This window comes from Abramis brama (assembly GCF_963993115.1).
Source record: "Abramis brama genome assembly, chromosome: 11".
In the NCBI taxonomy this organism is placed as follows: Eukaryota; Metazoa; Chordata; class Actinopteri; order Cypriniformes; family Leuciscidae; genus Abramis; species Abramis brama.
The window spans coordinates 32,113,064-32,131,495 of record NC_139973.1 but is presented as its reverse complement, the minus strand read 5'-3'; the positions used below and the strand labels follow the sequence as shown (position 1 = coordinate 32,131,495).

Here is an 18,432-nt window from a genome sequence, read left to right as displayed (position 1 = left end):
ATATGTTTGTCAACAGGCAGCAAATGACGTGGCTCAACCGCACAGTGCACATCCAACTTCAATGTTACCAAATCATCACAACGCACAACCGGTCGTACAGCAGGATTTTGCTTTTTAAGGGACGCCTCTTCTTCTCTCTATTTATTTTTTCATATCACTGAACTTAAAATTGGGATCCTGAGTGGACCCTGCACTGAATTATACATTTCAGGTTTTTTTTTTTTTTTTTACTTATAAAAGCTACAGCCAAAGCCTAATCCAGGACCTCATCATGTGAAATCGGCTCAAACCAGTCACACCGCTCACACTCTTTCAAGGCAATATCAGATGAAGAAACCACATGTGCTTTTGTTGAGTTGTGTGTTTTTTTCCCCCTTTTGGATGGACCTATCATGGGCCTAAAAGAAAGATTGTGAAAATATCGCATTCACACATAAATATCCTATTTGACTGGACAAACAGGAACTTGCTGAAAGTTATAAGGGAAACAGAGTTAAAGCAAACATGCAGAAGTACAGAAAAAGATTTCTGCGTGGTTCTTCTTGCGGTAATGTACAGTGCTTGTGCCATTTCACCTTTTCACGTTTCTTAATAACATAATGAGACTTCTCAGTAGGAGAAAAGCTAAAATATACCACTCATTTTTCTGTGAGTAGGTGTTATGCTCTTTTTCAGTCTTATGTAACTTTTCCATTGTGCTAGGCTTGAAACATGGAAAACACCACTAGAACACACTGTTTGCTGAGATCATCTCTAGTAAAAATAAATAAATAAATACATAACTGTAAACACTATTAAATAATATCCTTTGTATGAAAATAGGTGATAGAGTTTTTATTTTGTATTCAAATACAAGCACATTCAAATACAATATACACATTTAAAATTGTAGTAACATTTAGCTGAATATCCATCATTTCCATCCGGTCTAAAAAAGGTGTGGAAAGGACTAAAACACAATACTCACTGCAGCTAAAACAGAAATGTCAGAGTATAACCTTAAAACCACCATAAGCTCTTCTTTATTTTATTTCTTATATTTTTATGTCTTGAATAATGTATTGGAGACTGGTCACAAGCCAGAGCCTTCTGATTAAATATGCGTAATTCTGCATTTCCACAGATTAACCTTGTACATGAGGACAGCATTTCAAGGAGAGAAAAAAACTGCTTTTACTGCCACCTAGTGGGCTTAATACTAAAACACCAACACCTATCATGTTTCATCAACACCACTTTGTATGAACTTAGTAACACCCGCTCAAGTCTGGTGGCTCCATAATGGGGGACATTCAAGGGTAGAGATGTTATATGGAATAATGCAATTCTGCAAATTACTGTGGAAATATTTGGTGAATAAAAGTTGTTTTTAACAGAATTTCACATGGATATGATGATTTGTTGTGAGCAAATGGGTTGTGATTACACAATAATAATAATAATGACAATTTACCCTTATTTATATTGACACACTTTCTACAAATAGAATTAGAGCCTCTTAGGCTCTTCATCTGAAACCATTTCTGTTAGCAGCAGGCACGACGCACACAGTAAATATCTGCAGTGTGATGCATTAACTCTATAATCTCATTATAACATGTCAGTTCCACAGAGCCCAACAACTGGTACTCTGCTCACAAACATCTTTTTGATAGAGGAAATATGGAAAGGAAAACAAACAAACAAACCACCAAAACATAATTCTGACATTATAAATATACTTAAATATTAGGTTCATGTGCAAAACAAAACAAAAAAAGTGTTTTTGTGTTCATTTGTTGGTTGGTTGCATAGTTGAGAAGTATTCCACTGTGAAGGAACAGATTTAAAGGCACAGATTTTTACATGGACAATATAGTTAGGTTGCCCCAGACAGCCAAAGCTAACGGGAAAAGGAAGTGTGGGTGGAATACTGGAATGCATTTCTAGCATGGGCGGATTCAGAAATCTGGAATAATACAAAATACATTGTTATACATTCGCCCTTTCAGAACTGTCCATTTTTGTTGTGAACATTCTTCATCCTCTCTTCCCTCAGCCGCAGTCACAATAAAAAATACACTATAATCACTGAAAAAATTCTATTCACATTCTCTTTCCCAGCTCCGTCACTAGCCAAAAGTATACTTCGTTTTGTACATGTATGCTAGTTTATGCGTATGCATGATTTTTTTTTTTTTCCTAAACCAGTTAAGCTGATTTCATTGGTCAACTTTCATTGGACCAGTCACGTGGTCAATTGTAAAGAAAAATTCAAACTTCATGGATTCAGTCGAGAGGTCAGAATATCATCCAATCCTATCACAGCAAACAGTAATTAAAAAAAAAAGCTATTTATCTGGATGTGCTACCGACGCTATACTGAGGTTATGTTTAGGGGTTAGTATTTGTTTCAGCGTTAAGGGGCGGTCACACTACACTTTTTGTTCCATAGACTTCCATATGTGCATGCAAATTATATTAAAACTACTACAGTGTCCAAGCAAAAATGCAATGCACAGGTCTAGTGACCGCGGCTTTATGTAGGCAATCAGCACTGTGATTGACATGACCAATGAAAACTTTAGAATCTGCTGTGGGACAAAAATCATGCTGTAAGCACAATGCATGTGACAAATTTCATCATTAGAATAGCATGCATACACTGTGCGTACAGTACACAGCCATATTTTTTAACTGTGCATACTCTGCATGCTTGTGCCTTGAATTTTGTTGCAGTAATTAGTTTGTCCACAAGGTGAACAAGGAAACATGCTTCCCTACTATAGACCCTTTTTCAGTTGGTAAACATGGTGACATTTTTTTGTGGGCGGAGCTTAGGTGGAGGCAGAACGATCCCTCTGGCCGCTTCACTAATAACGTTAGTGTGCAAGTTTTGTTAGCTTGTTTTTTAACAATGACTGGAGAAAATCCGATTTTATCTTAATGTGCAAGGTCACTCACTGTCCGGGACCACAATTGTTATTTGCAAAAGTTAATTTTAATGGACATCCCAGATTGCCTGACCCGGCATACACGCTCATTCAATGGATGGACGATCTGACAGGATTAACGTCAACGCTACTTCCGGTTGAGTGACCTGACTTCTACACCTACCCGATAGAGAAACCGAGGGTAAAAAGAAACTGAGGACATATACATATTTTGATGCCTATAACTGTACTAAATGGTCACAAGACTTGTGTGGTAGCCTACGATCCGCAGTTCTGCCTAGCCGGCGCCATGGCCAGACAGAAGACGACAATGTAAAAAGTGACATTACGGTGCAATTTTAATGATGTGAATATTTTCTAGAAATAAAAATTCCAGATACAGCATATTCATTTTTTAACCTGTATTTGATTACACTTTCTTACCAGGTTCTTCAAAAAGTCTAGTCACAATCAATCAAAACAATGTATACAATCATAGATGATTCACAAATAATCACAATAATTTAGAAAAAATTATGCGATAAAATTTCAAATTGGAGCCTGTACTCCGTCGATTCTTGCACCAAACAATACAACAAGATGACATTTAATAACAATAATAATAATTTAAGCTCCTTATTATGTAGCCGAATCTGTGCTGGTTTGTATTGGCCGCCTCCAGTTTTCCGTTTGTTTTGCCTCCAGCTAACGCTCTGACGTAATTGTGATGTCGGCGCAAAAGGGGTCAATATAGTAGACAAAAAACAGTACGTGACAAGAGTAGTATGTTCAAATTCACAGTACTCATAAAAGAGTAGGCAAAAAGTACACAGATGACCCAGATGATACAATAAATGCTTTACTATCCCATGAGGCCATGAGAGAGGATTTGTGAATGGCAGTGAAGTGACGCAATTGATGCTGGTAGGTCACATGACAGTGTGAACTTGGCGAATGTACTACCTCCGGATTACAATCGTACTACACACATACTATATAGAACATACTTTTTTTAGCGGTCGCAAAGTAACTATTCAAAATAAGTACCTACTCAGAGAGTATGCGATTTCAAACGCAGCCTATGAGTTTGGCGGTACGCATATGCTAGCATTTGTGTCAAAACTAAAGTATACATTGGGTTAAACTACACCAGTCTGTAAGGTAAATAACATTTACAAATGAGGAATACAACATTAAAAACAATCCATCCTAACCAGGCAGCAACATGTGACGTGCTGCAATACAAAATTGTAAAATTGTTCAGAAAAGCACAGTGAAAGAACAGTATAATTTTTTTGTAGTGCATTAACAGTTGCGAGTCAAGTACTCACAGAAAGATGTCTCCAAATATTTCTTGTTAAATGTCTTAAAATATTCCTTTCAGAACACTTCTCTTTGAATTCAGTAAGATAATCAAACAGCTTTTACTAGAGACAGATGTTAGGAGAAGGAGGAGTGTTGCTAGCGGTTAGCCAGTCTACAGTTACCCCACTGTTGCTTCTTTGGAAGCTCCTCAGGTGCTGTTTCCCTGCTCTTGTTCAAATATTAGCATGGCGAGCTGGGAACGTGACCCCTGGCCCTCCAGAGAGCTCTGGAGACAACGGTGGAACACGTCCTCACTTAGCCGAGGATCGCAGGTTTGGTTGCGGAAAGCCTGGCGCAAAGCAGGCTCGACGGCACGGAACACGTGCAGTCCCGAGTACTGCACAAACATGTCATAAAGATCCAGGCTCTCCAGCAGATCTTCACTCTCCTGCAAATCCCTGGACATCCGTGTGCGTGAGGACATGTAGTCAGAGTTGTAGAAACACACCTCCTCGAAGGTGTTGCGGTCAAAGTGGCCCGCTTCCCGGACCAGGTCGTGCGAGGCAGGGGGAACCTGGTCTGGATAAGCCACACTGGGGTCAAAGTCTTGGAAATGGATGGGAAAGAAAGCCTGCCAGCCACTGATGGTGTTCATGCGGCAGCGATTCATGAACTCGGGGTTGAGTACTGTGTCAGCTGTGACCAGGAGGAAGAGTGTTTCTACCGGGTGCTTCCTAGAAACAATGTCCAGGATCCGCAGGACACCAGGATATTCTGTCTTTATGCTGATCCAAGACACCTTGACGCTGGGATATCTGCGCTCAACTGCGGTGATCTTAGCCTTGACCTCTGAAAAGACATCATTTGTACTCACTTTTTGGGCCTCAGCAGGTTCGTAAGTGAACAGGAAATTAAGAACTGCATTCTCACCAGTCTCAAACAAATTGAATGAAATGTGATCTAAGAAGTGCAGTGCTACTTGGGACTCATAACTAGTGAGGGGCAGGAGGACGTGAACTCGTGTAGCCTCGGTGACATAAGGCATGGGGATAATCTCTACCTGGCTGAGGGGTCTCACAAGGTGTACACGGCGTGCGATAGATTTTTGGTGACCAGACTCAGTCGTGGCCTGGACCTGCAGGTCCAAGGTGTACTCCATCCCTCGTGTCTGGTCCAAGCGCCTGTAACCGTTCACCAGCCGTGGAGAGCTCAACTGTACAAAAGGGTTGTATTTTTTATTGAGCTCTTCAACAGCGACCCTGATGACGTCAGTCACGTCATCGCGATCGGCGCCATTGAGCTGACATTTAGGGGAACCGTCCACACAGGAGAAAAGGTTATCTTCGGTAAAGTAGTCCCAACGCAGTACCTCAAAGCGGCTTTTGGGTTCAAAGGGAGGTGTGATGCCAATGGGCCATAGAGCACTCTTGTTTCCATCCGCTGCTACTTCACTGACATTCTTAATCTCAGACTGAGGGTGAAATGTAAGGTGCATGTAAAGTTGAAAAAGCCATTACACTTCAAAAATACAAAAAAATACAATCAAAATACAATACACTGTATCTTTAGGGGAGAAACAGCTTGTCACTTTCATCTTGAAGGGTTTACATTAGCACCTTAAGGGTAGGGGAGCCCAGGGACAGTTGCAACAGGGAACAAGTCTTATTCCTCCAATCAGAAACATGCTAGAGTGATGACACTCATACTGCAGTAACTGCACATGCACAGTTAGACCCTCCCCCCACCAAGAAGACAAAAGAAATATTCAACATCTGCTGCTGCATTTATTGAAGAGGTATGAAAGTAAATTTTTTCATGAGATATATTTTTGTCATACTGTCCTGACATTTTGTATGAATTAATCAAAATTTACTTAGTTTGAATTATTGTTTTGTTGACTTCTAAGTGACATGGTTAGCATGTGTCAAAGTCAGTGTGTCTAGCAGGCGTATGATGTTCTGTGATGGCCGGTTGCAACAAGTTATAAATTGCATGTTTAATAAAAGTTTGTCGCATAGCAAATTGTTCAATTCTTCCTGTCTGACACTGAAATATGGAGAGATTGAATAGCATCTGTAACACCTGCACACTGAATCTATGTAGGCCTATGTTCTACACATAAACAAACTAAACTCAAAAACTGTTATTTGATAAATATGACTAAATAAATAAATAAATAATAGGCTACAATAATATTATTGTATAAATAATACTATAATATTATAGTAGGCCTAAAACAGTTAATATTTTCAGAATTCTATGCTCATTGAGACAAAAAGCTAAAGTTAATTTAAGGTATTTTTAAAATAATTAATTTAAAGTATTTTAACATGTTGCAACCGTCCCTGGTTGTGTTGTAACTGTCCCCTGGTCTGGGGTCAGTTGCAACATCTGGCTTCTTCCATTCAAATAAATACTGTGAACGATATGTAATCATCTTTAAATGGTATGGGTAATTAGCAGACAGATGGTCTAGTCCAAATAGTCTCTGAGTAACTGAGAGAAATGCAAAAAGTGTTGTAACTGTCCCCGGTCTCCCCTACATATTAATATTGTAAGGTATAGTATCCCTGCTGAAAAATACAGCATAAACCAGCATGAATTCCATGTTGGTCCAGGTAGGTTTATGCTGGTTAGAGCTGGTATAGTGCTGGTCTAGCTGGAGGACCAGCATTATCATGCTGTTTTCAAACAAAATTGATCTGATGTACAGTGCTGGTCAGAATTATTTGCCCCCTTGGTAAATATGATCAAAGATGGCTGTAAAAAATAAATCTGCATTGTTTATCCTTTTGATATTTTATTTTTAAAAAAATGCAAAAATCTAACCTTTCACTGAAGTAAAAGAACTGAAAGTGGGGGGTAAATCACATTATAAAATAAATGTTTTTCTCCAAAATTTGTTGGGAATAATTATATGCCCCCTTTTATTAAATACTTTTTCCAAGATAACAGCTCTGAGTCTTCTGCTATAATGCCTGATGAGTTTGGAGAACACCTGACAAGAGCATTCCTCCATACAGAATCTCTCCAGATCCTTCAGATTCCCAGATCCATGTTGGCGCTTCTTCTCTTCAGTTCAGCCCACTCATTTTCTATAGGGTTCAGGTCTGGGACTGGGGTGGCCATTGCAGATGCTTGGTTTTGTGCTCAGTGACACATTTTTGTTTTGATTTTGATGTTTGTTTTTGGATCACTGTCCTGTTGGAAGATCCAAACATGGCCCGTTGTAAGATTTCTAGCAGAGGTTGTCAGGTTTTGATTTTTTATCTGTTGGAATTTGATCGAATCCATAATGCCATGTATCTGAACAAGATGTCCAGGACCTCTGGCAAAAAATTAGGCCCACATCATTAAAGATACAGCAGAGTATTTCATTTTACACATGGGGTACTTTTTTATCCCTGTATGAACCAAACCCATCTTAAGTGTTTGCTGCCAAAAAGCTCTTTTTTTGTTTCATCTGGCCATAGAACGTTAGAAAAGTAACTGACACTACTGGAACTTCAAACGAGACAGGTTCTATGGTCAGATAAAAAAAAAAAAAAAAGCTTTTTGGCAGCAAACACTTACAGTAAAGCTGCAGTCGGCAAGTCTGGCAGATTTGAGTCGACTTAGCCAAAATTTTGAATGTTTACAACTCTCATGCCCCTCCCCCACTACCAGCGAGCACCTTCCCATCGAGGTCGTGCTCGTCAGTGTGTGTGTACCTGATTTTCTGTGAATGCGTCCGTCTCTTCAGCATCGATCAACACCATGGACTCGGAGGTAGGCTGCCCTGGCTAATCTATCCATAGATAGCAATAACCGAGGAATTGGAAGCTTGTTAGTAGATTTTCTCTCCGCCATCACGCTTCATGCAATCTTCATGTGAACTTCAGGCGTGTCGTGTGCATGTGATTGTAACGTGCGCGAGAGAGGGGGGATCTGTGGCATGTGCACGACCTGTGATTGACAGTCAGATCTCACACCCCCCTGCGCTGATTGGACCCGATGATCCGGGAGCGGTGGATTTTTGCAAAACAAATAACACGCTCCAGGTGGAGTTAGAAGCTCGGGTTTTTTTCTAAAACCACCTTATTTATGTTGTTCTGTCGGATTATAGTGTCGATTACACTGAATGTGATAAAAAAAAATGTTGCCAACGGCAGCTTTAACATGGGTTTGCTTCATACAGGGATAAAAAGTTGTATCCCATGTGTAAAATGAAATACTCTGCTGTATCTTTAATGATGTGGGCCTAATTTTCTGCCAGAGGTCCTGGACATCTTGTTCAGATACATGGCATTATGGATTCGATCAAATTCCAACAGATAAAAAATCAAAACCTGACAACCTCTGCTAGAAATCTTACAACGGGCCATGTTTGGATCTCCCAACAGGACAGTGATCCAAAAACAAACATCAAAATCAAAACAAAAATGTGTCACTGAGCACAAAACTAAGCATCTGCAATGGCCATCCCAGTCCCAGACCTGAACCCTATAGAAAATGAGTGGGCTGAACTGAAGAGAAGAAGCGCCAACATGGATCTGGGAATCTGAAGGATCTGGAGAGATTCTGTATGGAGGAATGGTCTCTGATCTCTTGTCAGGTGTTCTCCAAACTCATCAGGCATTATAGGAGAAGACTCAGAGCTGTTGTCTTGGAAAAAGGAGGTTGCAAAAAGTATTTAATAAAAGGGGGCAAATAATTATTCCCAATTTTGGAGAAAAACATTTATTTCATAATGTGATTTTCCCCCCACTTTCAGTTCTTTTACTTCAATGAAAGGTTAGATTTTTGCATTTTTTAAAATAAAATATCAAAAGGATAAACAATGCAGATTTATTTTTTACAGCCATCTTTGATCATATTTACCAAGGGGGCAAATAATTCTGACCAGCACTGTAGTTGGTCTCAGTTGGTGTATTTGGTGCAGCACTCCAGCTTCCCATTATGGGGATCAGCAAACCAGCATCCCATCCCAGCATGCAAAACATAGCTTATGCTGGTAACCAGCAATTCTGGATTTTTCAGCAGGGATAGCACCTTATGCTGCGTTCAGACTGCACAATATTTTTGTCTGACATTTTTGACTAGATGTTACATGATGTCATCGATAAGGTGGAACTAGCGACTGACTTCCGGAAACAAGAGCGTAAACAAATAATGGCTACCGAAGCGGCATGTTAGCTTAATGATAATTCCAGTACTCACCACTATAGTTCATTTATCTTTTTTCACTCTGTTGTGGTAGTCCTTTGAGGAAACATCATAAAGGTAGGAGTATAGTTTCCAAACCTTCCTCCATTGCATAATTTTACCTAGCAGCACCAATACCATTGTCTCTCTTTCGTTTTGCCATGTTTGAAAGCTGTGCACGGAAGAGCTTCTGTACTCCTATTGGTCAACATCACAAATGTGACAGAACCCATTGTAGAGGACAGGAAAAAATTAAACATGCTAGTCTTTCTGTCGTGACATGAAGTGTCACAGACGCGACATCGGTTATCGTCTACTATGATTCACTTTATGAGATAAAACGGTCGATTCTTGTGTCCCGATGCCATTGTCGTTTATGAATCACCATGATACCCTACTACGTCAAAACAAAATCGAGCTGATATCATGTAGTCTGAACTCAGCATTAGGGTACTTTTTTGGCAGTGTTTATCAACTCCACTCCTGGCGAACCCCCATATCAGAATGTTTTGATGCTATACTAATTAACACCTGATTAAACTCATTACCTTTTTAGTTTGTTGAATAGGGAGACATCTAAAACATTCTGGTAGGTGGGTCCTGAGGACTGGAGTTGAGAAACATTGCTTTAGGGCAAAAATTATGAGAACCACTTATTTAGGGGTAGATTCATTAGAAAGGTGTACCTTTGAGGGTACTGCCCCATGCAGTGACAAGGTAAAGGTATAATGTAGCATGCATGCTTTCAAAAAAATTATGAATTAAAAAAAAAAAAAGTACTGATGGTGGATTTGATTGCCTTTTGTAAGCAATTTTAAAGCAATGTCATGCATGAATAAAGTATGCAAAATAAAGAGCTAAATAAAACACACACATATATGCATGCATTTGTTAAGTTGTAAAGAATTCAGCACAATCTAACCTGCAGTTTTTCAATCTCCTCATAGGTCCTCTGCAGTTCTATTTCTGTGAAATGTTTGTGCAGACGATACATAAGCTCTGCACTGGTCACTGGATGAACAGTGAGAGCATTCTGGAATCCATCATTCCCCACTCTGGGAAGGTCCATATGGTTTTCCATAGTAAAATAATTATAATTCAGCCCCTAAGGTAAAGCAAGATTGAAATTAGATCAGAATAATATATTGTATATACAATATAAATGACATGTATTGTGGGTTTTTTTAGGCTTCAACATTTGGCACAATAACAAGAATGTGGTCATAGTTGCATAGACGGCACCTCTAGGTTAATTCTGGTCAGCTCTAGTCAGCAGACCCTTGCAATTTGCAGTAAAGCCGTTTAATGTCTTCTTGTAACCATGCTAATTAACTGCACAAATCTCAGCATGTCTGCAGCTGGCCTGCCGAGAACAGGAAGAAGTACATCATTCCATTCAAGTAATCCTGGTGTCTGGACACTCACTTATTTTATGCTGGATCCAAACAGCATGTTCAGGTCTGTGTGAATTACTGATGCTTTATGGTCAGGTCACTGCTTTTATGTCATTGTTCAAAAGGTCCAAACTTAACTAGACTGTCCTAAACCTAGTTTAATGATATGTTGCCCCTGCATGAGACTGATAGCTCACCTAATGAAAGCCAGTGAGTTTGTTTCTCTGTGGATGACAGGAGAAATCATTATTTCTGCTATTTCCATCAACAGAAATTATTTGTTTCTTTGATTTTAATGTTCATACAGTTTTACAGTGATAATAATTTAGCTTTATCTGCTTCCAGCATCTATTTTTTCCCCTAAACCAGTTAAGTGCAAACCGTTCTGATTGCCTGCTGAAACAAATACTAACCCCTAACCTTGGTAGCACATCCTGATAGATACCCTTACTGCTTGTCAATGAAACAAATCTCATTTAATAATGTATGACTGCTTTTGCAGTAGAATTAAAGTATGGTCATATTTTTGTGTCCCTGTAACATACACCCTGTCTCGGTTATAGATTTATTTTGCAAGAAACATTGAGTTACTCTGACCGAAGCTGCAAAATTCAGTAAAAACAGAAAATATCATTAAATATTATTATAATTTAAAGTAGCTGTTTTCTACTTTAATATATTTTAAATGCAATTTTTTCCTGTGATTGCAAAGCTGATTTTTACTCCAGTCTTGCTGTCACACAATCCTTCAGGATTCATCTTAATATGATAACTTTGGTGCTCAAGAAACTTTTTTTACTATCAACGTTGAAAACAGTAGTATTGCAACTGTGATGCGTTTTTTTTCTTCAGGATTTTTGGTATAAATCGAAAGTTCAAAAGAACAGCATTTATTTAAAATATAAGTGCATTTGATTATAAAAATAATACTTTTTAACATACTGTATATTCACTGTCACTTTTGATTTAATTTAATGCATCTTTGCTAAATAAAAGCATTAATTTCTTTAAAAAAAAAAAAAATGTACAGACAGCAAACTTTTGACCATTAGTTTAAGTCATGCAGAAACCTGAATCTAATCAGATCAGGCTATTAAGAGTGTGAAGGTCTTCCTTCAACTCTATGCCAAATCATTGAAATGGGCATAATCCACTAAGGAGCCAGCAGCCAGCACCCATGTCCAATCCCATTTAACACACCAACTCACAAAACATTGCTTATCACACTTATGGGGCCCTATCATACACCCGGTGCAAGTGTTTTTTGCTATTTTCAGCCTGACGCAGTTATCATTTTCACGTCCTGCTAAATAGCAAATGCATTTGCGCCCATTTGTGCACCCATGCTGGTCTGAAAACGTTGTGTTTTCAGGCGCATTGTTGGCACGTTGCTATTTGGAGGCAACTGAAATAGACTGCACCATTGACCAACTGAAATCTGGTCTAAAGTCAATGGCGCAATATATATTTTTTGCTATTTAAAGGGCGTGTTAGTAATATGCGCCTATAGGCGGGTCACAACGTGCGTACACTCTGCTTATCACACACACAGGGATGCGCAGCAGCACACAAATATGCCAAATATTAAAAATAAAAGGATAACAATGTAAAAGATTAATATTGTGTACATAAAGATATGGTGGAATCCAGCTTGTCCCATAGATGGTCTGTTCGCACGCTTTAACCTTGTGCACTAGCAGATCCGTTTGCGCTCTGGAGACGTGTTCAGTCTTTCTGCTTACAAATTTACGCCATGTAAATAGCGAATCCGCCATGATACGAGCGCAACTGGATTTTAAAGGGAATGGGAGATGAGACTGGTTTATTGCACGTTACACCCAAAACACACCCATTACTCATTAATGCCGCGTTTCCACCGCAGGAACTTTACCCAGGAACTAGGAACTTTGGGGTGGTACTCGGTGTGTTTCCACCGCAGGAACCAGGGTCTAAATGATCCCCTCAGAAAGTCCCTGCTGGCGAGGTAGTACTTTTTTAAAGTTTCCACAGTGCAATGGCGATTCTTTTTTGAATGGGTACACAATGCCGGTAGTTTGTGTCATGTCTCTCCAGTTGGGGTTGCAATCGACGACAGAGGTACAGAAAAGTATCCTTAGACATCCGGAAATTCTTTATCCACTGGGCTTCGGTGAAAGTTGGAACCACGCTGTCCCACCATCCCGTTGTTCTAGTGTGTTCTAGTGTGTATCCAAACCGATCACGAAACACGACGCATTTGATAGTACTCGCATATCTAAAACACAAAAAAGTGGCAAAAATAAGTTGATGTAATCGATAATAACATTATTCACAACTTGGTTTATTTTGATGGATTCATTTCTTACCAATCTTGTTCTTTCTGCCCGATGGCGCAGTTCGTCCCAGCCATCTCACGGTCAATGTCCGCAATAGCTGATAACATACGTTGTCTAATTTTATATCTAGCATTACGAGCTTTCTGAATACGCTTTAGTATCAGTGCTCGTCTCTTTTCTGCCGTTTTGTTAATTACCTCGTTAGTAAACCAATACATCACACACAAAAGCAGCACAGCTTGAATCTCCTCCATACTTAAAGGAAAACTCCGGTGAAAAATGAACCTAGGGGTAATTAACACATGGTTACCGAGTCGATCGTTCCCTGGGATGCGTTTTCATGAAAATCGAATGCAAAGAGTTTTATCTCTAAAAACAGAGTAGCTTATAACGCTAGTATATGGGGCACAGAGTAAGTAAAAGTAAATCGCTAGTTAATACCACTAACAAGACTCAAAATAGCCTCACACTAACACAGTAGCATAATGAAGGTCCCTACATGCAAACCGAAAAACCGCCGTGCTAAGTGAGCTGGTCGATAGGAATTACGTTTGTGAAATCTAACGTAGCATGGCGTTCGTGGCTCAATTAGTCGAGACTGTTTTCCAAGATGGATCCTGTCTGTAAACGCGTAATGTACTGTCTTTATAAAGTATCTTCTTATTAAACTGTCTGTACACTTACAAAGTTCTCAATGCTTCAGTTTGCATGTAGGGACCCTCATTATGCTACCGTGTTAGTGTGAGGCTATTTTGAGCCTTGTTAGTGGTATTAACTAGCGATTTACTTTTACTTACTCTGTGCCCCATATACTAGCGTTATAAGATCATCTGTTTTTAAAGATAAAACTCTTTACATTCTATAATCATGAAAACGCATTCCAGGGAACAATCGACTCAGTAACCATGTGTTAATTAACCCCAGGTTCATTTTTCACCGGAGTTGTCCTTTAAAACTCAAAACTGAAAAGGCGCTCAAAACTGATTACTGTCCGTCGCAGACTGAGAGGAGCAGTCGCGCGTAGTTCAACGTCACCAGACTAATTTACATAATCTTCCTGGTACTTTAGACCGCGGTGTAAACGCAGTAAGCAACCGGTCTGGGGCAAAAAAAAGTTCCTAGTAAAAAAGTTCCTGGGACAAATTGTTCCGGGTAATTTTGGTGTAAACGCGGCATAAGAGAATAGAGACAACCTTTTTAGACCATGCGCCAGGCACACCGACCATTTTTCCCGCCGTTAAACTAGCAAAAGTGGATTCGGACACACCCTAAGTGAATTTGCGCCGTGCGCTTTAGACCATGTGCATAGATCGTTAAAATAGGGCCCATGACATTTTACCAAATATATATATATATATATATATATATATATATATATATATATATACACACTGTTCTATACTGCCTTCGGTGCTGATTACGTGAAATAAATGTTTTTGAACATATGCCGAGCACTTTTACATGACTGTGAGCTTGTTTGAATATATCAATGTATCTGCCTCAGAATTTGAAAAATACTGTGAACTATTGAATATTTGGCCTCCCTGGTGCATTGAGCCTCTCAATATATAACAGCGCACCCTCTCAATAAAGCATGGGCCCTTGGGTAATGTGGTTTCCTGTCGAAACTAGAGACCCTAGGTGGAAAATGTAGTCATTTGTGACCAGCATAAACATTGCCAACTAAGGAAAACCAGCTACATGAAAAGTCTACTTTATCAACACAGGCCTGTTTTTAGAGTTTGCCAGGATGATCTGTACATAGTTCAGGCTCTGAGCCCCCCAATCCCCCCGCCTCCTCCCTTCCTTCAGCTCATTTCGGCTCTCTCAGCCACATTTGCCCTGGGATAGATACTATTTTAGCTTGTGATTAATTGGAATCTCATGATGTGAGAAAAGTAACTGCCTTTGTGATTACAGGGGAAAAGCAGATGCTGTCATGAGATTGCATTGCAACAAAATAGAAACAAAGCTAATGAAATGGAAAGTTACTGGAAGATAAACAATGAAAAGAGAATGCAATTTTGATTGTTTTGCTCTGGATACCATTTTTGATCTCACGCTAGATTTAAAGGCATGGTTCATCCAAAAAATAAAATTCTGTCATCATTTACTCACCCTCATGTGGTCACCAGGGTTATTATAGTTAACTTAAACTAAAACCACAAAAAAACATTTTGTTACTTGAAATAAACTAAACTAACTGAAATAAAATAAAATACAAAACAACTTTATGATGTACTAAAATAACTAAAACTTAAATAAATAATAATAAAAGCTATATGTTTTTTACCTAATAAAAATGACAAAATCACAACAAAATTATTAAAATGTAAAGGAAAAATATAAATTAATTCAAAATATGAATATAAATTATAATAGTATCTTAATCTGATACAAAAATAACACTGATTGTTACAACCTTGTTTGGCTTTTTCTTCTGCGGAATGAAACTTCAATCTGGTCTTCCACAAAATGGATAAAAACAACTGAAATATTCTATAAAAATTTGCCTTTGTGTTCCGCAGAAGAAAGCAAGCCAATTCGAGCTTGGAAGACATGAGGGTGAGTAAACAATGACAGACTTTCATTTCAATGCATATACTGTACCAATCTTGCATAGAAGTCATAAAGCATATTTGAGTCCCAGTTAACTCTTACCTCATATTCCTCCACACAGTTCATGCCTACATAATCAATGATACAGCGACCGAGCCACTCATCAGGTCTGACGCTTATGATGTCAGTCCTGCATTGCTCCAAGAAAGGCTGGAGCTTCAGGAGTAGTGCACGGGATAGTAGAAATCCTGGTCCACTGTGACAGTACCTTCCCTGGGTTTCACCTCCAATGAACTCTCCTGGGTGGCCCATGTAAAGCTGAAGGTCAATGCTGAGGTGGCTTACTAAAGTCTTCAGCCTTTCGGGCTGGGTATAGGTATCATCCTGGACAAGGTAGAACCAATCATACTCAGCAATGCGATGTTCTAGAAGATATCGGACAGACTGGTACATGTTTGGGACTGGACGCTCGTCACCGTGGACGACCACAAACATTCCATTAGGGAGTTTACGACTGCGGGTGCCTGTAAAGAAGATGAGCCGGCCATCCAGGTGGTGGTTGAGGGTCCGGTTGATGGCCACGGCTAACGTGTTTATGGTGGTTTTGGAGGTAAATACTGAAACAAAGAGACGTTCACGAATTCCAAGCTCTGTGCTGGCATACTTGGATCTAAAAAGAAAAAGATGAAGGATGAATTACTAACATGAAGAGTTAAGCAATTTGAATAACAGCACAGTTACATTAGGAACTCACAAGCACAGCTGGGTTGGTCAAATAAACCAACCCAACCATTTATAACATACCACACACAGAAGTCCAAAATAGGCAGCAGTTGGGTCATTATTTACTCACCCCGGTGACAATCTAAACTTGTCTGCTGTCATTTTTTCCCATGAAACACAAAATTATTTTGTGAATGATATTCATGCAACTCTTTGCATATATAAGGACAGTTAATAGCAAAAAAAGACAATCCAAAGTCTGAAACCATATGATGCATAGCTTTGTGTGAGGAAAATTTAGGCCAAAGTTATTAAAAGAAAATCTCTATGGTCTCAAACCTCCTTCTTTCCACGCATTTGAACAAGCATGTCACGTTCAGTTACGAGACATATGAGAAATAAAGATGTTTTCCACACAAAATGTATTTTTTCGGACTTCTCAAACAGCAGATAACATGTCCCTGTGATGGACAGGCCATCCATCCAGGGTGTTTCCTTGCCTATGGTCCGAGAAGGTGGGAAAGACTCCAGCATTTCCACGATCCTACATAGGACAAGCAGTTTGGAAAAAGGATGGATGGATGCAGATGCCATCCTATCTGATATATTCATGCTCAAACACTTTATACATATTTCAGTGGCTGAAATGTTCTTTTAAACTATATACAGTAGTAACTGTGCATAATACTAAATATTACCTGGAAAAGTGGGGAAGTTGTGGCCTAATGGTTAGAGAGTCAGACTGGTAACCCAAAGGTTGCGGGTTCGATTCTCAATATCGGCACAAAATGACTAATGTGCCATTCAGCAAAGGCATCTAACCCCCAATCGCTCCCTGGGTGCCACGGCAAAATAGCTGCCCACTGCTCCTCTGTTTGCAGTGTGTGTGTGTTCACTACTCCTAATGTGTGTGCACTAACTTGGATGGGTTAAATGCAGAGGACAAATTCCATAGGGTTACCATACTTGGGCATGATGGGCTTCACACATCACTTTTGACAATCCCTTTAAATGTTACTCTGGAAGTTACTAAAATAAGACTGTGGTAACTTTATTAGCAACCACTTTAAATACAAAAATAAATAAATATTATTGAAGCTTCTTACACTATTTACTAAAAACTATTTTTAACAGTGGCCAAACAATATTTGTCATTTTAGCACAAACTATAATAAACTTGTTTTCTACAATGTGTTGACATCATGAATGTTATGTTTATGTGTCTTTAAGAACACTGTTGAGTTGTTGAAGCTAGTTCAGATTACTGAACTGCTGATCCTTGACTGACAGCACACTTTATGTGACCTGATGACATAATTAGGCCGCATCCGCTTCCAGAGGCCACGGGGCAAGATCAGGAGCCTTTACTCTATAAATAAACAGAGTCCTTGTCCAGTTCCCCATTCACAAATGTGCACAGGCATCTTTAGTTTAGCAGCAAACTTCTTGCAGAAAAGCTCTACAGCTACAAAGAGAAAAAAAGTGCTCTGGATGCTATTTTAATAGGGTTTCTGTCTTAATCATAAGTTCTTGTTTCCTTTTTTAATTTTTTAATTACTACCTTTCATGCATGCATGCTCTAAATAGACCGAACAGGCTCCATTCAGGCTGGGCACTGTATAGCATCACTGGTGGAGCTACACCTACCTGAAAACCTTTTTGGGAGGACCTTCCTGAGCAGGCTTGTTATAAGGCACTATTCTGGGCTCAAAATCCTCTTCGACATTTCCGTTGTCAATTGTGCCAGTGGATATCGAACTAGGTTTACGGGCCCCTTTCGAGCTCCCAGGCTGCCCTATGAGCATCTCTTCGGCGGGTCCCATCCAGTCAGAGTCGCAGGACTCATCCACCCAGGTGACGCTCAGAAGGCTCAGAGTGAATCCCAGAGAGATGCCCACAATAATCGGCCCGGTCGGCCTGATGAGAGAAACTAACATTGAAATTCTCATGCTTTCTGTCGTCGGCAGTATATAGTGGACTGTCCGCTCCTCAGCACAACGAGGAGATGCTTTTAGGAGAACGAGGCTGAGGAACTGCGTC

At 39.5% G+C, this 18,432-nt stretch overlaps 2 protein-coding genes across 2 annotated transcripts in view; one reads left to right on the top strand and one right to left on the bottom strand.

The window, feature by feature from the left end:
- The window catches only part of asic4b (acid-sensing (proton-gated) ion channel family member 4b), a 33,803-nt gene extending 32,961 nt beyond the window's left edge, over positions 1-842 (top strand). The window contains exon 10 of the mRNA XM_084128334.1: positions 17-842. Within this exon, the coding sequence (XP_083984460.1) occupies positions 17-118 (102 nt within the window). The 3' untranslated portion in view covers positions 119-842. The remainder of the gene's footprint in view (positions 1-16) is intronic.
- On the bottom strand, positions 820-18,432 carry chpfb (chondroitin polymerizing factor b). Its single transcript, XM_084128333.1, has 4 exons — positions 18,040-18,432; positions 15,772-16,339; positions 10,324-10,506; positions 820-5,688 (listed from the first exon to the last, which is right to left on the bottom strand). The coding sequence occupies exons 1-4, from the start codon at positions 18,339-18,341 to the stop codon at positions 4,426-4,428; spliced, it is 2,316 nt and encodes a 771-aa protein (XP_083984459.1). The 5' UTR covers positions 18,342-18,432; the 3' UTR covers positions 820-4,425.